At 33.0% G+C, this 24,083-nt stretch overlaps 1 protein-coding gene across 1 annotated transcript in view; it reads left to right on the forward strand.

Annotated features, from left to right (window-relative positions):
• The window catches only part of EYS (eyes shut homolog), a 1,808,075-nt gene that overhangs the window by 135,021 nt on the left and 1,648,971 nt on the right, over window positions 1–24,083 (forward strand). Inside the window, 2 exon segments of the mRNA XM_030809409.1 lie at window positions 10,324–10,483; window positions 19,724–19,863. Coding sequence (XP_030665269.1) covers window positions 10,324–10,483; window positions 19,724–19,863 — 300 coding nt within the window.

Below are 24,083 nucleotides of genomic sequence, written 5' to 3' on the forward strand. Positions count from 1 at the left end.
AACCTAAGTATAAAGGTTTTATGTCTTAGACCTGTGAGAATTGAGGTGTATGAGCTGAAAAAAATTCTATAATTTTTATTTCCTTATCTGAAGTATAGAAATGAATATACAAATATTCTATCCAGGCTACTGAGAAAAATGATGAAATGAATAGAATGAGTTAATGCTTTTGAGCCCATTTGAACAATGAATTCACATATGTGGTAAAATGGCCACATATATAAATACTAAGAAAACAGAGAAAGAGAGAGAGGTAAGGTTTTCCCACTATTAATATCTGCTTATATGAAGGAATTTCTTTGCATTTTTCTGTATAGTTTCTAAAAACTAGCAAATGCTTTAAAGAAATATAAATAGAATCACCAGGGAATATAGATGCTGTAATTCTAGGTATGTGCCATAATTTTGTGATATAGTTTCTTTAAGAAAGAGAAGTTTACAATGCTTAATACATCATGAAAAGCAAGATTTCTAATGGAAATCATTATCTTTCCTAAGAAGCGTTGCTGCTGAAATAAGAAATCAGCATCTAAAGTTGTTTTAATATCCTCTTCATACTAGCAATCAAAATTAGTTTTCCCTTACAAAATAGAAAAGCCTTAAGGAAAGCAACATTGAATATATTTGGCACATGAAATGATAAATCAGTTGGTTAAGGTTATAAAATTGTTATGAATATGTATTTTGTGTCAATCAAATAAAAATCACAAAACTTTGATACTGCAAAATTTGCTTATTTCTGATGTGACATGAGATACAAGAAATAGATTACTTTCCTTTTTATAGACAATTTTCTTGATTCTCTTGTTTCTTTTTACTGTCATTGTGAAACCATTTCATCTTTCTCTTAATTTCACTGTTTGCTTACCAGAATTACTCCTCTCACAAGCTTATTGAGGTTCAAAGTCAGTTCAAGTTTAGTTGTCTAATATGTACCAGTTAATTAGTTCACTGTCAACAGTAAGATAGATGTTTGCTTCCAAAGGCATGTTTGTGTATTTCCAACCCTTGGCACTCAACTCACTAAAAGAAGAAATAGAGCAAATGCTGAACTGATTCCTCTTTTCAGTTTTTATACATCGAGTGGGCTGTCAAGTACGGGATAGATTAACAGGTTGCTATTTGTCATGTATATTGTTATTAGCAACATATAAACACCTATTGTTTACTGCAATTAATGTAATTTTTATTTTCTTATAGAAATATGAGCTATACATTTTATAGTATAAGGTCTAATTTAATATATTTGATAATGAGTTTAGTCTCACCTATAGGTGGAGGAAACTTCTGATAAGCATGTTAGGTTGGGTTATTCTATGGTAACTAAATCCCCCCTTCTCCCAACACACACACACACACACACACACACACTCTTCAGAAACCTACAGCAACAGAGAGAGCATCATTTCTCTGTCTCATGGCATGCCAAATACAGCTCTACTCCTCATCCTCCTTAATTTCAGAAATAAAGCTTTGAGTGTATAATCAACACTTAGGAAAAGTAACCATCCCAATTTGCCTAGGAATGAGTAGTTCAGTAGACATAAGACTTTTAGCTTTTAAAAAAAGAAAGTCCCAGGCAAACAGTTAAGTTGATCCCCTTAAATTCACCATACCATAATAAGTGAATTTATTTAGATGAAGATAATCATACTTCTATTTCAGAGGTAAAGTTTGAAATGTATAAATTTTGATATAAATTCCCAGACCACAGAAAATTTTCTGTTAAATATTTGTCACCTAATCTATGAATTAAATGGAAAATAGTATTTAAAATGGGATTATTTTAAAGCATCAATTCCAAATATTAATTTAAATAAATTAAAAAATCAAACTAAGTGAACACTTCCATGTAAACTAACTAATTTTTAATCTCTTTGGTTCTAAATAAGATTGATGGACAAAAGTTAATATTACCGTAGTACCTGAGGTCACTGTGAAACTTAAGATATCTTAACAGAGAAGACCATCATTCTACTGAAAATTAACTTCATTTTAAAAGAGAGACCACATTAAAATAACCGAATTCCACAAAGACACCTATCTGGTCATACAAATAACGTTTGACTCACTTAATTGTCTTTTTATTTAAGTTTACAAAAAAAAAAAATAGTGTTTTAGCAAGCAATGAGCATTACATTAGTCGCCATTTCACTGTGAATTTGAAATAATTACTTTTATTAGCAGCATTTTTGAAATTCATACTCAAAAAAAGGAAGTTGATTTAGTTAAAAATCATCTTACTTGTAAAACATAGTACTTAAGAAAATACTTTGTAGACTCCTGGTCAATATAATAAATATTTTTTCATAACAATATTACCAAAGTATTGTCATTTCTTTAGTATTCTCCACCATACAACAATTGTTCCTTAGGAATATCAACTGGAAATCTGGTTCATCCAATAAACCAAAATGAATTTACTAGTATAAAATTAATCAATAAAAACAGCTGTGGTAGATTTTAATGTTTCCCCTTTTCCCTTGGCTTCTAGAAAGATCAGAGCAATTTAAAGACAAACATTTAGTTTATTCATTCAATAGATGGCATCACTTGAAGCTTAAGAAGCTGCACATGTGTATTAAAGACAATGGACAAGAACAAATTAAGAGAGCAAAGGCCAGGAATGTATTTCATATAGCAAGCCAAAAAACACCTTAAGACTAAAAACAAAGCAACACCAGTTACCATTAATCTTAAGAAGATAAACATTATGAATGATTAAGAAGTTAACAAAGTTAATAAAGCTTTTGTAAATATACAAAAAGAACTTGTACACTGCTCAAAAGGCCTTTCTGTTGAAATGATCATCTACAGAAATGATGAGTCCCTCAACAACATGATGAAAGCAAACCAAATTAATACTGATGAAGCTTCAAGATTAATGGCTCAGTTGTAATACAGCGGTGATGCATCTAATTCCTCCAAAGGACCATTAAGTTAAACGTTTTACACAAAAAGTGCCTCCACTCTTCCATCTCACCATCATACTTTACCTATATTAGCTTGCTTTAAAAGTTACATTGTACATCTATTTTCATGTTGGTGCTGTGAAATGTGTGTGTGTATCAGCATCCTCACATGAACACACAAGGTGTAAATGAGAGGTCAGAATCAGAGATAGACCTATATGACAATACTCCTAACCTCTACATATGGCTTAAATAAATTGCTCTTTTAAATTAACTGCTCTTAACATTCAGGTTGTTATGTTAGAGGATAATGTACTGGTGTTGCAATAATTTTAAAAAGGTATTAAGAGCTGCAATCACAAATCACTCCCTCTAAATCCAAACTTTATCTAAAGTTATAATATCTTCATAGTGTCCTTATTCAGTATAGAAGGGTATAAGTACAGATAAGTTGTTTGGACACACCTTGAAATATATCCTGGGTGACTTTGCTTTTTTCATTAAGAAAAGCCAGAAGTCAAATTAGGTCTTCAGGTTAAAGTAGTAGGAAGAATACCACAGCACCCCTGTGAGCAGGGATTCATATTATTTTTGTCAATTTTCCTGGCATCTGTCATTGCTCCTTACTGGCTCATCTCTCTCAAGGTTAATACAGAATACTTAATGTCTCATTTTTAAATGGTTCCTTATCTCCTGAGTGGCAGAAACAGGGATTCATATCTTTGTTCCAACTTCCTCTGATATTCTTAGTTTAAAAAACAAACAAACAAGAGCAAAAACAATTGTGGACAAAACAAAACACCTTAGACACGACTTAATTCAAACTTAGTTTTTGTTGTTGCTGTTTTGTTAATTTTTTTGCTGCAGAGGACGTGATTTTATTGTTTGTTATTACTAAATAGTATTCCACTGTGTGCATGTGTATGTATGTGTATGTGTGTATAAACAATTTTCTTTATCCAGTCATCAATTGGTGGACACTTAGGTTGATTCCACATTTTTGGTATCATGAATAATGAATCTAAACATACTTGTGCTGGTATCCTTTTTATATAATGATTTCTTTTCCTTTGCGTAGATATCCGGTAGTGCAATTGCTGGATCAAATCACATTTCTGTTTTTAGTTCTCTGAAAAATTCCCATAGTATTCTCTATAGCAGTTGTACTAATTTACATTCCCATCAGCAGGGCATAAGCATTCCATTTCTCTGCATCTTCACCAACATCTATTGTTTTTTGGCTTTTTAATATTGGCCATTCTGATTGGTATAAGATGACGTCTCATTATGGTTTTAATTTGCATGTCTCTGATGATTGGTGATGTTGACCATTTTTCCATATGTTGGCTGGCTATTTGTATGTCTTCTTTTGAAAAATGTTGAGAGGTGGAGCCAAGATGGCCAAATAGGAACAGCTCCAGTCTACAGCTCCCAACGTGAGCGACGTAGAAGATGGGTGATTTCTGCATTTCCAACTGAGATACTGGGTTCATCTCAGTGGGTGCAGGACAGTGGGTGCAGCTCACTGTGCATGAGCCAAAGCAGGGCGAGGCATCGCCTCACCCAGGAAGTGCAAGGGGTCAGGGAATTCCCTTTCCTAGTCAAAGAAAGGGATGACAGATGGCACCTGGAAAATCGGGTCACTCCCACCCTAATACTGCTCTTTTCCAATGGGCTTAACAAACGGCACACCAGGAGATTATATCCCGCACCTGGCTCAGACAGTCCCACACTCACGGAGCCTTGCTCATTGCTAGCACAGCAGTCTGAGATCAAACTGCAAGGCAGCAGTAAGCCTGGGGGAGGGGTGCCCATCATTGCCTAGGCTTGAGTAGGTAAACAAAGCGGCCAGGAAACTGGAACTGGGTGGAGCCCACCACAGCTCAAGGAGGCCTGCCTGCCTCTGTAGGCTGCACCTCTGGGGGCAGGGCACAGACAAACAAAAGACAGCAATAACCTCTGCAGACTTAAATGTCCCTGTTTGACAGCTTTGAAGAGCGTAGTGGTTCTCCCAGCACGCAGCTTGAGATTTGAGAATAGGCAGACTGCCTCCTCAAGTGGATCCTTGACTCCCGAGTAGCCTAACTGGGAGGCACCCCCCAGTAGGGGCAGACTGACACCTCACATGGCCGGGTACTCCTCGGAGACAAAACTTCCAGAGGAATGATCAGGCAGCAGTATTTGTGGTTCATCGATATCCACTGTTCTGCAGCTACCGCTGCTGATAACCAGGCAAACAGAGTCTGGAGTGGACATCCAGCAAACTCCAACAGACCTGCAGCTGAGGGTCCTGACTGTTAGAAGGAAAATTAACAAACAGAAAGGACATCCACACCAAAAACCCATCTGTGCATCACTATCACCAAAGACCAAAGGTAGATAAAACCACAAAGATGGGGAAAAAACAGAGCAGAAAAACCGGAAACTCCAAAAATCAGAGCACCTCTCCTCCTCCAAAGGAACGCAGCTCCTCACCAGCAATGGAACAAAGCTGGATGGAGAATTACTTTGACGAGCTGAGAGAAGAAGGCTTCAGAAGATCAAACTAATCTGAGCTAAAGGAGGAAGTTCGAACTAATGGCAAAGAACTTAAAAACTTTGAAAAAAAATTAGATGAATGGATAACTAGAATAACCAATGCAGAGAAGTCCTTAAAGGACCTCATGGAGCTGAAAACCACGGCACGATAACTACGTGATAAATGCACAAGCCTCAGTAGCTGATGCGATCAAGTGGAAGAAAGGGTATCAGCGATGGAAGACGAAATGAATGAAATGAAGCATGAAGAGAAGTTTAGAGGAAAAAGTATAAAAATAAATGAACAAAGCCTCCAAGAAATATAGGACTATGTGAAAAGACCAAATCTACGTCTGGTGTACTGAAAAGTGACGGCGAGAATGGAACCAAGTTGGAAAACACTCTGCAGGATATTATCCAGGAGAACTTCCCCAATCTAGCAAGGCAGGCCAACATTCAAATTCAGGAAATACAGAGAACGCCACAAAGATATTCCTTGAGAAGAGCAACTCCAAGACACATAATTTTCAGATTCACCAAAGTTGAAATGAAGGAAAAAATGTTAAGGGCAGCCAGAGAGAAAGGTTGGGTTACCCACAAAGGGAAGGCCATCAGACTAACAGCTGATCTCTTGGCAGAAACTCTGCAAGCCAGAAGAGAGTGGGGGCCAGTATTCAACATTCTTCAAGAAAAGAATTTTCAACCCAGAATTTTATATCCAGCCAAACTAAGCTTCATAAGTGAAGGAGAAATAAAATTCTTTACAGACAAGCAAATGCTGAGAGATTTTGTCACCACCAGGCCTGCCCTAAAAGAGTTCCTGAAGGAAGCACTAAACATGGAAAGGAACAACCAGTACCAGCCACTGCAAAAACATGCCAAATTGTAAAGACCATCGAGGCTAGGAAGAAACTGCATTAAATAATGAGCAAAATAACCAGCTAACATCATAATGACAGGATCAAATTCACACATAACAATACTAACCTTAAATGTAAATAGGCTAAATGCCCCAATTAAAAGGCACACACTGGCAAATTGGATAAAGAGTCAAGACCCATCAGGGTGCTGTATTCAGGAAACCCATCTCACATGCAGAGACACACACAGACTCAAAATAAAGGGAAAGAGGAAGATCTACCAAGCAAATGGAAAACAAAAAAAGGCAGGGGTTGCAATCCTAGTCTCTGATAAAACAGACTTTAAACCAACAAAGATCAAAAGAGACAAAGAAGGCCATTACCAGATTCAATGCCATCCCCATCAAGCTACCAATGACTTTCTTCACAGAATTGGAAAAAACTACTTTAAAGTTCATATGGAACCAAAAAAGAACCCACATTGCCAAGTCAATCCTAAGCCGAAAGAAAAAAGCTGGAGGGAATCATGCTACCTGACTTCAAACTATACTACAAGGCTATAGTAACCAAAACAGCATGGTACTGCTACCAAAACAGAGATATAGACGAATGGAACAGAACAGAGCCCTCAGAAATAATGCTGCGTATCTACAACCATCTGATCTTTGACAAACCTGACAAAAACAAGCAATGGGGAAAGGATTCCTTATTTAATAAATGGTGCCGGGAAAACTGGCTAGCCATATGTAGAAAGCTGAAACTGAATCCCTTCCTTACACCTTATACAAAAATTAATTCAAGATCAATGAAACACTTACATGTTAGACCTAAAACCATAAAAACCCTAGAAGAAAACCTAGGCAATACCATTCAGGACATAGGCATGGGCAAGGACTTCATGTCTAAAACACCAAAAGCAATGGCAACAAAAGCCAAAATTGACAAATGGGATCTAATTAAACTAAGGAGCTTCTGCACAGCAAAAGAAACTACCATCAGAGTGAATGGACAACCTACAAAATGGGAGAAAATTTTCGCAACCTACTCATCTGACAAAGGGCTAATATCCAGAATCTACAATGAACTCCAACAAATTTACAAGAAAAAAACAAACAACCCCATCAAAAAGTGGGCAAAGGATATGAACAGACACTTCTCAAAAGAAGACATTTATGCAGCCAAAAAACACATGAAAAAATGCTCATCATCACTGGCCATCAGAGAAATGCAAATCAAAAGCACAGTGAGATACCATCTCACACCAGTTAGAATGGCCATCATTAAAAAGTCGGGAAACAACAGGTGCTGGAGAGGATGTGGAGAAATAGGAACACTTTTACACTGTTGATGGGACTGTAAACTAGTTCAACCATTGTGGAAGTCAGTGTGGCGATTCCTCAGGGATCTAGAACTAGAAATACCATTTGACCCAGCCATCTCATTACTGGGTATATACCCAAAGGATTATAAATCATGCTGCTATAAAGACACATGCACGCGTATGTTTATTGCGGCACTATTCACAATAGCAAAGACTTGGAACCAACCCAAATGTCCATCAATGATAGACTGGATTAAGAAAATGTGGCACATATACACCATGGAATACTATGCAGCCATAAAATAGGATGAGTTTATGTCCCTTGTAGGGACATGGATGAAGCTGGAAACCATCATTCTGAGCAAACTATTGCAAGGACAAAAAAACCGAACACTGCATGTTCTCACTGATAGGTGGGAATTGAACAATGAGAACACATGGACACAGGAAGGGGAACATCACACACTGGGGACTGTTGTGGGGTGGGAGCGAGGGGGAGGGATAGCATTAGGAGATATACCTAATGCTAAATGATGAGTTAATGGGTGCAGCACACCAACATAGCACATGTATACATATGTAACAAACCTGCACGTTATGCACATGTACCCTAAAACTTAAAGTATAATAATAATAAAATAAAAAAATAAATAAATAGAAAAGAAAAATATCTATTCTTGTCATTTGTCCACTTTTTAATTGAGTTATTTGGTTATATTCTGAATTCATTGAGTTGCTTGATTTCCTTATAAATTCTGGATTTTAGTCCTCTGTTGGATGCATAATTTGCAAATATTTTCTCCCAATCTGAAGGTTGTCTGTTTACTTTATTGATTATTTCTTTTGCTGTGCAGAAGCATTTTAGGTTAATCAAGTCTTATTTGTTTATTTTTGTTTTAGTTGCTTGTACTTTAAGATCTCAGTCATGAGTTCTCTTCCTAGGCTAGCGTCCAGAAGAGGATATTCTTAAATTATTTTTAAATTTTTATTTCAATACTTTTGGGGGTATAGGTGGTTTTTAGTTACATGAATATGTTCTTTAGTGGTGATTTCTTAGATTTTTGTAGACCAGTCACCGAAGAAGTGTACACTGTACTCAATATACAGTCTTTGGGACTCAGAGGGAAGGGTGAGAGGGGGATGAGAGATAAAAACTGTTTATTGTTTTGTTAAGTTTTAAGTGCAGAAATGGCTCTACAGTATCCTATCAATATGAATATGTTTATTTTGTACAGTCATATATTCAGAATTTATTAGGCTTTCATATTTTCTATCACAATGAGGACCTAAATCCAATAAAGACAATCTCCACTGACAGTGTAGATTGGTTAATGCCATCTGTAGAGTTGAACATTTGATGTCTCAGTATAAAGGTAATGGGTTAAAGCTTTTGATCATCTCACAACTGGGAAATGTATCAGAAAATTGTATTTTTTGGTAGTCATTTAATATAATTAAATGATAATTATTTTTTAAATTATTTTTTTCTTTTTTTTTCTTTTCTTTCCTTTTTTTTTTGAGACAAAGTCTTATTCTGTAGCCCAGGCTGGAGTGCAGTGGTGTGATCTCAGCTCACCACAATCTCTGCCTCCCTGGTTCAAGTGATTCTCCTGCCTCAGCCTCCAGAGTAGGTGGGATTACAGGCACACGCCACTGCACCTGACTTTTTGTATTTTTAGTAGAGACAGGGTTTTACCATGTTGGCCAGGCTGGTCTTCAACTCCCGACCTCAGGTAATCCGCCCGCCTCCGCCTCCCAAAATGCTAGGATTACAGGCATGAGGCACTGCGCCTGGCCAATTTTGTTTTTATTTTCCTCACATTTCGGGTTGACTCATACTTTAGGGTTGTTGTGCAATTAGGAAATTGTGATTGCAAATCCAGGTAGACCACCATGACTTGAAACAGAACAATGTTTACTTAGTGTAGTACTTTCGTTAATGGAACTGTCAGATTCCTTGTGCTGCATGTCTCAGCTGTGCTTTTCTCTGCCAAATTCAAGGGAGATTTGTTAATAAAAAATGTGGAGAAGTAGAAATAACTGAGGGGTATGCTCTAAAGAGAATACATAGCCCTAGTTTGTCTCTAGGGCTTAAATTTTATGCTGGCTGATGTCTTCCTAATACCTAAGTAGTGTAGCATGTACTAAAACTTAGTGAAGACCTCATTGCAACCTAAAATGGTTTACATTTAGTTAGTTCAGTTGTGGATATAACTGTATATGATTTTTGTATTTGAAGATGCTGGAGATTACCATAAACAAATATTATTAGACAATATGCCCTGATTATCTTAAACTATTTTCAAATGATAGCAGAAGTCTAATTTGAACACACTATGACATTTTATTGTGCTAATTCTACTGCTATAAGTGTTTTAATGGTGTGTCTCTTAATTTATACCATAGGTATTTTTAATTTGTGAGGGGACAGATGTATTATAGCCCATCAAACAGAAGATTAGGGACTGTTGTCTATTGAGAGTGAGTCAAAGCTAAAAGATTATCATATAGGCTTTTGAACACGGAATGACAAAAGATAGTATGGAAAGAAAAGATAAAGAAATAGAAGAAATAAAGAGAAGTATAAAAACTGTGTCCCATAAAATTTTCTATAATCACTGCGGTTTTAAAAATTAGCTGTTTATGTTATATGTATATGTTGAAAAATATTTCAAAAAAGAATTTACCATTTTTCCTTGTTTCCTTTTTGTAGTATGTATGCATTCCAGGGTGCACAAGAAATCCATGTTGGTTTTTGAAGAATGTTTACCTAATTCATCAACACCTCTGCTACTGTGGAGTCACCTTCCGTGGTATTTGCCAAGGTAAATGTCCTGCTCAATTTGAATATGTGTGGCAATTAGGATTTGCAGGTAACAAATTTATGTATTTTTTTAATCTGCTTCAATCATTTCAAAATTTGCTAGTCATGTATTCATTTTCTAAACACACAAAGTATTTTATATCTCAAAACATAATATAAACTAAAAATAAAATTAATACTCTTAATTTCTGATGTATTCCTTTGACATGTTTAACACCAACTACATCCTAGGAAATCTACTTGGTGCAAGACAGATAATAGTGAAGTAAACTAGAGCTATTTTCTACTTTCATAAATCCATTTGTTGGAAGGGAGTGGTTAATGGACAAATACAGTAATAAGTGTGTAATTTTATTTAAAATCAAAATGCTCTTATGAAAACAGGTAGCATTCCATGAATGCTCATAAGCAATGAGCCTGTTTAGAAAAAAAGAAAAAAAAAACCGGGCAATTGAGATATTGATTTGGGTTGTAAGAAAAGGTTTCCAGGAGAAAATGACCCCTGAAGAGAGATATAGAGAATAATGTCATGGCAGAGAAGTTGGAGAAGAGAGGATTCTGAGTTGAGAGAATTTATTTGTAAAAACATTATATTAGACGAAATGGCTTCTTTGAAGGCCTGTCTGGGGCTGTGAGAAAAGACTAATAACAATTCCATGGAGGGGGTAAAGCCAGAACTAAAATGCTGGGTTAGATATTTTGACTTCTATTCTAAAAGGAATAGAAAATTACTATAGGTTTTGACGCATTCGATAAGTTTATAGCAAGTAGAGAAATACATGGAAGAGAAGAAAAAAAGCTAGGGAGTTGGTTGGAGCAATAATGTGAGTCATAATGCTGGAAGCTTGAAATAAATGGAAGATCTTGCTTATGAATTGGAAATAGCAAGTGATGAAGGTGTCAACAGGACTCCTAGTTTTCTGTCTTACACACTTGAAGTGAAATCATTTCAGCACTTGTATTCCCATATATGTTTTTGTTTTATAGAGTTTCAATTTCTATCACAATCTATTTTGATGAGCATAATTTTCATTCTTTGATTACATTTTTAATATTATTTAACTTAGCTGATGCAAATTTGATTTACATTCTTAAGACTATATGGTATTTTCATTCTTTTAAAGAATATTTCCTCTGACAATGATATTTTGGCACTTCAGTTTACAAACAACCAGCAAATTAACAGTCTGATGTGTCTGTTTTTGAGTAACAGCTAACCAACAGCAGCTGAATTTCTAACATTGTATTACATCACAACAGTGTTGAAGTAAACTAACAATTAGCCTTTTAAACAGAAAACATGATAATTTATTTCACCATGCTCATAAAATAGTATACTGTAGAGTTAACAACCTTTAGTGACAGAAATAGTTATCAGTTCAATTAATCAGATCACACTGAAGACCAAAAGTGGTAGAAGAGAGCAAAGCATTGTTGACTATACTATGTTGATGCTAAAAGGAACGTTCAGAGACTCTGTTGTGAATACTTACTATTTTATAAATGACACAATCAGATGAAACAAAGAAATAAATATAGTTGAGGTTAGAGGAATTAACCTCAGGACTATTTAGGGATTGTGTCAGTTCAGTTGTTTTTAAACCCTGACCACATATTAGAATCATCTGAAGGAGCTCTTGAAACATACTAATGGTGAACTCTCATCACAGAACAGTCAAACTGAAATTGTAGTGAGATGGACACAGAGTATTTTTTGAGGTTCCCTAAATGCTTTTAATGTGCAGATTGAGAAATGCTCTCTACTGTTACAACCAAATTAGTTCACATATTTCAGTGCTTGCATCGTTTTTGCACTTCATTTTCCTTTGTCTCATAGTAGGAATAATGCTTTCGTATGTTTGGTTATTTTTAAATATTAAACTTCTTTTGAGAACTAAAAATTGCTACAGGGAACATATTCACAATGATGAAATAGCAAAAGTATTTTTGAAGGAAAATGGAAGGAATAATAGCAAGTCAAATTGCTCATGGATAAATCAGCTTTGAGCAAATATAGTCAACTTTATGAATGGCAGTAAAATAACAAATATATATTTTAGAAAATGGGTGGTGTAATACAGAGTTAAAATTACTCATGGATAACTTAGCAGAAAGCAATTATCTTCAAAACAATGTATGCATATTTAATCATTATTCCTTCCTGAATTACTGGACAGAACTTACTGAATATAGCTAATTATAACAAAAATTAAAATTATGTGACCCCTACATCTGAGAATCTAAATGACTTGGGCTTTTGAATGGAAAAGAAGCAGTGTGATAATGCACAGCCTGAATGAATGTTTAAGTAGAACACTTAAACTTATTTTGAATTTCAATATGAAGATTCAGCAATGAAACTTCTCAAGTTTTCAAAACAAAATAGAAGTTAAAATAAATGAAAAAATATGTAAATAGAATTATACATTTTATGTATTGCAAAATTCCTTCTTATTTCTTTTGGTAATTGCCATTAAGATCTTCTTTTACTTTTTTCCTCATGAAATATAAAATGTAATTGAAGAGGAACTTTAAAATCATGCTGGTAATTTTGCATGGGGTGCATTAATTTTACCAGCAGGAAAATTATTTTAATTAAGGGATTTTTCTAACAACTAAATGAAGTGTCTTACACGCCCAATCAATTCTTGCCAATATGATTGCTCTACAGAGAAGGGATGGTAATTAATTAGAAGAAGCCCCTTCAAGGACAATTGGTCGACAGTGCACATCTTGAGAAAGAGCTGACATGCACTGTGTCTTTTCAATGTCATCATCTATGTTCATTATGTGTATTATTAGGTTTGAGGAAAGGAGCTACTGACAGAGTGGATAAAGAGTTGCGAAGTGAAGTAAGACGATATGAATCATGCTTAAGAAAGGGTAAAATCCTAGATAAAAAAAGAAAATAAGACAGAGAAATTCTTTTAAATCTCTTTCTTCTTGAAGCATATAATTATTTCAGTTTACTTATCCAAGTTAAACATAGAGTTAAAACACTTAACGTGTACTAGTGAACTTTTTTTCTAAATAAATAGCGATTGTTGCATTTGTGAGTTGATATTGCAACCAAATATTTACTGTGAAAGTTTTATTTTTCCTTTATAAAGTAATGGATCTTCTGGTAGAAGACCTTCAAGGATATTAATTATAATCTATTCATTATACGTTACTTCTTAAATTTTAAATGATTTTTGTGAAAATAGGAAATGCTGTATCAACAAAGCAATCTTTATCAAAATCTATTTTTCTTGGTATATTGTTCTACCTTCAAGTCTTCTTTTGTCAAATGCCTACTATTTATATATCTATCAAGTATTTTAGGGACTTTAGTTTTAACCTTTAGTTGAAGACTTTTTAAAAATGTGAGTATTAAAAATAGTGGTTTAGTATTTTTCATTCATATCACTTATAGTAAGTTTTTAAAGCATTTTTACATGCTTTGAAAGACAATTCTCTTAATTAAATCACTAATTAGAAATGAACAACTTTCATAAACAGAACAAAGCTAATTAAATCATAAGGAAGAAAATATTTCTTACAAACAAGAATTAAAATGTTAAAATGCATTGGAATAAAGTTAACAAAAACATGCAACTTCTGCATGGAGAAAACTTTAGATATTGCTGTAGTATAGGTGCATGCATACATAATCTGAAAGAAAATTCTAAAGATATGTTATGCTGTAGCTACTATTATTCTTAATAGTTTTTCTTTCAACCTTCATACTAATTATATTAGTGATTTACACACTACCATACAGTATTTGAGTACTCTAAATTTTACAATTTGTTTACTTTTGCCAGTGAGTTTTATAATTTCAGAAGTGTTCTTACCACAAACATGATAACTATATGAGGTAATGCGTATGTTAATTAGCTAGATTTGGTCATTCTGCAGTGTGCATATACTTCAAAATATCATGTTGTATATGATACATACCTAATCATAACCTTATATATGATACATAGAGTTTCATCTGTAAATTTAAAATAATAATAATAACCTTCCCCCTGAAAAACTTATATTATACTGGAGATACATCTTTTAAAGATTTCAACTCTTAATATTATTTTATAGGTTTATTGAGATTTTAATAAAATAATGGTGTTATATTTGTGTTCTATGAAATTGACATCTTATTTCTTAATGTTCACATGGAATAAAAGACAAATAAAGCCAAGTGTACTCTGCAAAAGTGCATCATTTGGACAAGTGATGTATAGAATGAGCTCTGCCATATATTAAAATAGATTATGTAGCTTCATTGATGAAAAGCATAGCACCACTGCATTGGTAGTCAACAAATATGACAAAATACAAAGTCTCAAAATGAATCCAAGACATGAAAAAAATATATAACATATAATAAAACTGCCATCTCAGATTATTAGAATAAGTAGGGACTATTTAATAATTAACATGGAACAACTGGATAGCCATCTGAAAAAAAATTCAACTTGTGTGTGCCTTTAAACATTCTCTGGATTAAATTGAAATAGATAAAAGTTTTAATACATAAAAAAGAAAGTATAAAAGTATTAGAGAATGTTGGAGAAATGCTTTGTAAATTTGGATGGGGGAAGAATGAAGCTAAACCCCTATCTCCCACTATATACAAAAAGCAAATCAAAATGGATTAAAGACTTACATCTAAGACTTCAAACTATGAAACTACTAAAAGAAAACATTGGGGAAACTATCCAGCATATTGGACTGGGCAAAGATTTCTTGAGTAATACCCCACAAGCACTAGTAATCAAACAAAAAATAGACAAATGAGCTCACACCAAGTTAAAATGCTTCTGTAGAAGAAAGGAAACAAAAAAGACAAAACTCACAGAATGGTAGATCATATTTGCAAACTATCTATCTGACAAGGGATTAATAACAATACAAAAGGTGCTCAAACAACTCTACAGGAATAAAATAATAATATAATTTTTAGAAATGGGAAAAAAGATCTAAATAGATATTGCTCAAAAGAAGATATGCAATAGCAAACAGGCATATGAAAATGTGCTCAACATAATTGGTCATCAGATAAATGCAAATTAAAACTAAAATGAGATGTCATCTCACCCCAGTGCAAAGGACAGGCAATAACAAATGCTAGCAAGAATGTATAGAAAAGGGAACCCTTGTACACTGTTGGGGTGGGAATGTAAATTAGTACAATCACTGTGGAGAACAGTTTGGAGGTTCCTAAAAAATACTAAATATAGAACTGCCACATGATCCAGCAATCCCACTGCTAGGTATATACTCAAATGAAAGGGGATAAGTATATTGAAGAGATATCTGCACTCCCATGTTTACTTCAGCACTATTCACAATAGCCAAGATTTTGAAGCAAGCTGGGTGTCCATCAACAGATGAATGAGTAAGGGAAAAATGGTATATTTACCCAATGGAATACTATTCAGCTATATAAAAAAATGAGATCCTGTCATTTGCAACAACATGGATGGAACTAGAGGTCATTATGTTACGTGAAATAAACCAGGCACAGAAAGACAAAGTCTCATGTTCTCACGTGTTTGTAGGAGCTTAAAATTAAAACAATGGAACTCACACAGATAGAGAGTAGAATGATGGTTACCAGAGGTTTGGAAGGATAGTGAAGTGGATGGAAGTGGGGATAGTTAATGGGCACAAAAATATAATTAGATATAATTAATAAGATCTAATATCTGATAGAACCACAGGGTGACTACAGGCAACAATAATTTACTGTACATTTTTAAGTAATTAAAAGAATATAACTGGATTATCTGCAACACAAAGAGAGGATAAATGCTCCAAGTGATGGATACACTATTTTCCCTGAGGTGACTGCTATGCATTGTATGCCTGTAGCAAAATATCTCATGTAACCCATAAATGTATCACTTAGTAGTTACCCACAAAAATTCAAGGAGAAAAACAAAAAAAAGTTTATATTTAATACTAAAGATGTTTAGTTAATACTAAAAATGTTGACGTCAGAAGGAAAAGACTAGTGAATTTTACTACAAGAGAAGTAAAAATATCTGCTTATGAAAGACATAAAAATCAAAATGCAAAAGAAACACTGCACAAACATTTTACTTCACAAAAGATAGATTAGGATCAAGAATATATCAATGACTTAGAAATTAAGAAGCAAAAACTGAAAAACCTGATAGGTAAGTCAGTAATATAAACACACAATTTACATACGAAGACACAGAGAGTATCCCTAAATTTGTGGGGAAAATGCTAAGCTCTATTCATAATGCGATCAAAGCAAATTTAAAAAACACTATAAGTATATAATTTTTCTCCTCTTAGCCCGGCAAAAATTTTAGAATTTGACAATTTAATGACTATCCATTGCTAGAAATAATGTAAAATCACTATAATATCTAAGTGGGATAGTTTTGCAATATCTGTCAATATTACAAATTCTATACCATTTGACCTAACCTTCTGATCATTGAGAATACATCCACATGCTAAATAATATAGGTGTAATTTTATACCTGGTATCATTTGTTGTTAAGAAAAAGAATAAACATAAATATGGAAATGAATGTAGAACTCATCTGGGACTGAGATACATGATAAAGTGAAAGAGAGGCATGCAATAGTGTAGAATCATGTGTATAGTAGACAACCATGTGATTCTTTATATATAATTTGTGTTTATTTCTATGGAACACTTTTCCATGTTTTTTGCTCAGTGTTCTGAAATTTCACAATGTTGAGACTTTTACATAGTATGTTCTTGTTGTCTCTTGTTAAACTCTTCTATTTGGAAGCATGGGTCTTTCCATTTTTAGGTAGTTTCTGTATTTTTTCCCCTAAAAAGTCCTTTTTCCTGTTTTTTTTTTTCTGTAGCCCCAATTCCAAAAATTGGGTATCACATCTCCTAAATTGATCCTCTCATTTTCTCATAATTTCTTTTCTCTTTCCTATTTCTTTTCATATTGCTTTATTTTCTATTCCATCTCCCCAATTGAATATCTCAAAATGAGTTTGAATTTTTAATTTGTTTTACTATATTTGTAATAATATAGGGCAGTTTTCCATCCTTTAAATTATACACATTTCTGACATTGTTTTTTTTTCAATAAGGGTAAAATGGCTTTTCTTCTCTCTCTAAAAATGTTATAGTTTTGTTTTAATTTTCTTCTTTTTTGCCTAGTGTCTCAGTTTTCTGTAAATACTGTTTATGAAGATTTGTTCTCTCTCATTTGGAGTGATCATATTTAATGGTGAGGAACTAAGAAGGCTGACTGGAAACTGACCATACAAGGATGGGCCATGATGACAGGAGCTCTATGACAGGGTTGCAGGATGGCAACTAGGCTTTCGCTAGGGGACCCTCAAGGAGCTGGGTATCCTTAAGGCAGGAGCCCCTGAGATTCTTTAACTCCTGAAAATAAACCTTGGAAATTGTTTGTTTGTTTGTAAAGCTGAGTGAGGAGTTAGAATAATAATCTGGATCACTGAGTTGGGAGAGAGACTCTCAGTGTCAGCTAATCTTCTTTCCAGAGCCCACCTTAGTATCAGATTCTCAGATGCTTTTTAAACCCAGAGCATCTCAGTATTTCTGCTAGGCCAATTTTTTTTTTCATAATTATGTCCCCTCATTTGTGTTTGGGCTGTAGCCTTTCTGCTAATTTAGTCAGTGTATCATTTTTTTCGTCTTCTCACCCTTTTTTGTGGGTTAAAACGTTTGTTTTATTTATTTTTTTTAATTATCTCTTTTCTTGAGGTCTTGGGGGGCAGAGGGAAAAATTTAAGAGTTAAATCCAAATGTTTAGTCAGATATATCATTATGAAAAACTTTATGCTAATAAATTGGGCAATTTAAATGAAATGGATAAATTTCTAAAAAAATACTAATTGGAAAAACTGACCAGATCATAAATTTCAATTCTAAATAATCCTACAATTTATTAAATAACTGAATAAAATGGTTTTAAAAATCATCCCACAAAAACATACTTGAAATATATGGCCTTTTATTAAAGTTCTCCAAATTTTCAATAAAGTATTCATTCTAATACTATATAAATTTGCACAGAAACACAGAGGGAGGAACACATATCAATTAATTGTATGGAGCTAGCATAATTTGAGTTAATTACTCTCAGAATGTTACAGGTAGAATTTTTATTGACCTATCATTAAATTTACTGATCTTTTCTTCTCTTGTGTTTGATCTTCTGATAATCTCATCCATTAATTGTTTTATTAACATAGCCATAATTTTCTGTAATCTTAAATTTATAAACAGTCAAATTACATACGTATGATTGAAGAGATTTGGGATATTGGGCTTGGTTCCTAGCTCCTTCTTTTTTTCCAGTAATATGTGAGATTTCTTGGTGAGACATTCACATGGTAGGGAGACGTCAGTTATGAATCATTTCTAATTTACAACTCAGTCGTAAAATGCATAGCTTACATTATATTTTCCAAGAAATGATGCCTTGTGAGTCTCTGTAGTTTAGATTTGTTTACTATAAGCAGTCCAAAGCCAGAGATATTTTGCTAAAAGATTCTTTAGATAAATACTGTCCTCTGACAAATATTTTTTGTTTGTTTACTAGGAGATGTAGTCATGTTTACAAAAAGATGGGATCAGGTCTTCTATGTTCTTTTATTACCGATATTAATGACCAATAACGGGTTCTCAGCCCAGTTTAATTAACTCCTTTTTCCCTACAATTCTGAGATTTACCATTTTTTTGTTTGTTTTTTCCTACAATTTCAAAATCTCTCATTGCCTAATTCCTTATCTAATTATCTATTTTATTCATCTTTTCCTGTTGATTTTTCAGAAAATTTAATATAATCATTTTAAATTCCTGGTAATTCTAGGTCTGGGCCTTAAAATTTTAGTTTTCGTCTTGAATATAGGTCACATTCTCTTGAATATAGGTCACTTCTTTCTTCTGCTCTTTTGCAATCTCTGCTTTTATTTTTGTTATAGGACAGTGTTCTTTTTATGGTTCTACCATCCTTTCTTATAATTATTAATTGCAGTTTAGTCAACATTTAATTATTTTAAAAAATGAATTGGTGTGGGAGCTGTGTCTTCTTCTTGTGATGCTGTATTTCTCAGTTCATGTTTAAAATGAGAGTGTTGGGCTTTGAGGTCTCCTTCAAATTCTATATCATATATATACAGGAACTTATTTTGTGGCAGATGTTGTCAAATTTATCTTCTCAAGTACTTTGACCAGAGTCCTTAATAATTCATTGTGAATTCAAGTTTTTAAGAGTTTATTTAATTTTTTATCTCTTTTTTTTAAAGGATCTGAAGGTGAAAAGTGCCAAGAGGTTATTGATGTCAATTTCTTTCTGGCTGCAAACTGCACTGAAGAGGCAATCTATGTGAATGATCCTGAAGATAATAATTCTTCATGTTGGTTTCCATGTGAAGGCACAAAAGAGGTAAGGTAAATTTATGTAGTTGCTTTTCATTTTTCTCTTTAGCTTGTAATTGTCTGATTTTTAGAAAGTTAGAAATGTTTAGGTTACAGATTCTTCAATATTCAAAATATGAAAATATGTAGTTTTCATAGTTTAAATGTAACTTCATAAACAAATTCCCAACAGTCTACTTGGAAATTTATATTTACTTCATACATTTATAATATGGGAAGGTAAAAATTTTGAAGAATCATTTTGTTCCTAGTCTTTTTGTGTTTTATTAATGTTATAATTTGCAGGCTGACTAAAGCGTCTCAAATACAGTTGGATTATGCCACTTGTTTTTGCTCACAGATCATAATGAAATGCATTTGTCTTTTGGATATGTTTAAATCTCTGAGAGATTTCTAACCTCTTACACAAGCAAGCTGCTTAAAAAATAAAATAAATAAAAATAAATGAAAATAATTTCTAATCTCTAGGCAGTTCCATCACTAAAAATTGTGAGGCCTGTGGCAAGAATAAAAGAGAGGCTCTCCTTTTATCCCCTCACCACTGTCTTATACAAATTAGATTATATTTTTTAATATGTAACAATAATTAAGAAAAATTTAAGAATCTTCATTTTAAACAACTTAGGAATAGGAACTTTTTGTTAAAATGATTCAAGAATTTTCCAAAAAGAGAATTAACAAAGTATTTGTAACCTATCTTGTCTTGATACATCCTAATTTGGTCATTTTAAGAAAGCCATATTTTAATTCTGCGTATTGTATACATTTCAGTAAAGACTCATAAGCCCTTTTCTTTACTAATATATAAATTTATGTTGAGTCAACCTTGTAAAAACTGATACAAGTCACTATTTCCTTCAAATTCACCATCTAGAGGCATTACAACTATGGGCAAAAAGACTTCAAATACCACAGAACATCTGAAAGTATGCCCTCAAATATATTTTGATATATGTTTACAAGTCATAACTATATGAAGTAAGCTTAATACATTCTTACATATATATATATATATTTAGCCAATCACATATACATCACTATACACATAGATGATTACATTACATTACATTACAGCTTTAAGACTTTTAGCTTTATCAGTATATTAAAAATAGTTACATATTATAATACACTTAATAATTCAGTAACTGTAAACCTTTGTTAGGAAGAAGAAAATCATATTTGTTGTTTTGTTTATGTATTTCTAGTTCTCAGTATCCTTTTATAATATAAATCACCAACTTTAATCAAATTAAACAATTTCTTTAGACTCAAGAAAATACACAAATATAGCAATCTAAGATCATTTTGACTATTTTATTACTTTATGATTACACATTTTATATAACTTTAACAACTTTTATCATAGGCAAAATAAATATAAATGCACATCCTTCAACTGTATTTGCACAGCTTATTTCATTCTATAAGGACAGAAGTAATTTAAATCTGTATTTAGAGACTATATTTTTATATTTTTCTTAATTAGGAATTGTTCAGGCATCCAAAATAATTTGATTAATTTGATTAATTGTTCAGGCATCCAAGATAATTTGATTAATTTGATTAAATATCTGTGTAAGTTCTTAATGTTGACTAAATATTTAGAAATTGCACAACTTACACAATCATGTTAAGTTCTTATGATTTGTAGTATCATCAATAAAACATTCTAATATATCAGTGTAGTAAAATTAGTAAGAAGTCACAAGATTCAACCCTTTTAAATTATATCTGTTATTAAAATTTCAATTATATCAATTTTAGATTTGTGTAATCAGACAATTTGAGGACATAATTATAGAATATTTCTCTTAAAGTTAAATTAAATCAGGCTAATTTATCTGAAATGTCATTTATTCAAAAATTACATGAGTCCTTTTTAAATAAATAAACCTTTAGAATAAATAAATACATATGTACTAATATAAATAAGCAAACCTCAGTATTTATGTATTTTGAAAAATCAAAACTTTAGGATTAAGCCAAAGCTCTGTGGAGCCCAGTTTTTTTCTGCAACTAAAGACTAACAATATTACCCATACACATGAATGCTTTTCCTGATTTGTTAAAATTTTGGGAAGAGACATCATGTAAATAAAGCACAGTTAATCATTTCCTTTCATTGTAAAATGTAGACTATCTGAAAAATCATCCTATAATGGCAATATAGAATGTTATAAAAATATTTATGATCAATTAATTTCTATTTTTTCTAAGCAAAACAGAAAAGCAGAAAAAGTGAAAAATGAATAAATGAAGTTTATCTAGATTCTGTTAGATATAAAATTATGATTGCAAAGTTTGATTATCTCCCTTCTGCACAGCACTGGAGATGCTTAAATGCAGAAAAACTATTTTCAAACACACAAGAACGAATTATTATAAACAGTTTAAATAACTCACATACTTGACAATTTCACAGAGCCATGTAATTAAAAATCTAGTGCTTCTTCATCCCAGAAGCATGAAAATGAAAGAGGAGGTTTTGTATAATACACAGTAATCTCTCTATTAGACATACAGGACAGAGAATCTCATGAGGATTTTTCCCTTTTTGTTCTGTTGGATCTGTCAAATAAACAATCTTGTTCATGTCAGAATTTCCCCAGAGTGGTCACTGCAATTTCACATTGTCCTTTGAGAAATTATGCCAATTAGAGAGATATGTATATGGCTTACAATATGAGGGGAGGAATGTGTGGTGTCCAGGTATAAAAGACTGAGAAGAACCCGTGAAAACTTATGTCAGCAAGCATTTGTACAATACGTCTCCAGAAAAATCAAAAGATCAATCAATTTCAAATCAACTAAGAGTGTTTAGAAGATTTTTTAAAAGGTGACAATAAAAATGTTGCCCAAAGGAACACTAGAGTGATGTGATCATCTGAACTCATCGCTTATTTAGAACGCTTGAATGATGTACTTGTAGAACCCCCACTTTCCTCTCCCAGCTGACTTCCTTTTATAGACTTAGCTGAAAAACTGATGAAGACGTAGAGTTTTCCTATTTATATATATTTGAATGTTTTTTTCTTTTTTTTATTATTATACTTTAGGTTTTAGGGTACATGTGCACAATGTGCAGGTTTGTTACATATGTATCCATGTGCCATGTTGTTTTGCTTGTTTTTTTATTCTTAAGAAACAACAGAAACATAACATTTGTCAAGTTAATGAAAAAAATTGGAGTTTAGACTTGATACTGTACCTATGTCACTTTCACAGTTGGAGAGAATATCCAGTGTTCTCAGGGTAGTGCATTGGTTGCTATCCAGCCTTGAGAGTGAGGGCATTTTAATGAGATTTTGTGAAACTTTGGATTTATTCACTTTTTACCCTCCGAAAGACCACCAGACAATTCTGCTGATGGAGACAAACTAATTATTTTGGACTTCTTTCAATAAGGGAAAACAACACCTTAGTAGAGTTTTAGTAGTGCCTCAGATGGGAGAAGTTGTGGAAAGTTATTTATTTGGTGTAGAGCTTTGAGTCAGTTGTAGAGGGTATTTAGTGGGGACTGGTTAGAGTTTATGAAGGAAAGCTTCCTATTGTTGGCACGATATACTGAGAATCTTTAAAGTGAGTCTTGATGTGCAAACTGTTAGTCTTTGTAAATAACTTATTTTAGTTCGTTCAAGTCTTATGTTCCAGAAGCAAGTATTTCATGGAGTAAATAGTAAGTTAGTCTTGCTTTTTCTCAGTATTTTGAAACATATGATGGAAAATTAGGTTTATTTTAGTTTTCATCATCAAAGACAGAAATTCCCAGAGTGTTCTTTTATTTTTTTTTTTATTAAAATGTTTTCCTTCTCTGAGTGAGGTCCTTTTAAATGCAAATGCTTCTGGAATGGAAACACATAATTACAAATAAGTTTATCTTGTTTTCTACACCCCTGCTACAAAAATGTTATAAAATTTTATATTATTATGAGTTACGGGGAAGAGAAGGTGAATTTCAAGCCAAGTAGAAGAGTCTATGGAGCACTAAAATTTGGGATGTGAAAGGTTTTTACCAAGTTTATTTTATTTCAGAATTTATGACTAGGTCTTAATCCAGTATAAATTTGAACTTTAATTCATCCAGATATGATTTTTAAAATCTGTTCCCTTTTAGTTAGCTAAATACATAGCCAAAACAACCTTCCTCTTTCCCTCACCTTGACTAAGCTTCAGACAAGTTTCTTATTGCCTACAGGCCCCTGCACTCTTTTTTTCTTATAGGATGTA

This window comes from Nomascus leucogenys, chromosome 3, assembly GCF_006542625.1.
Source record: "Nomascus leucogenys isolate Asia chromosome 3, Asia_NLE_v1, whole genome shotgun sequence".
Lineage (NCBI taxonomy): Eukaryota > Metazoa > Chordata > Mammalia > Primates > Hylobatidae > Nomascus > Nomascus leucogenys.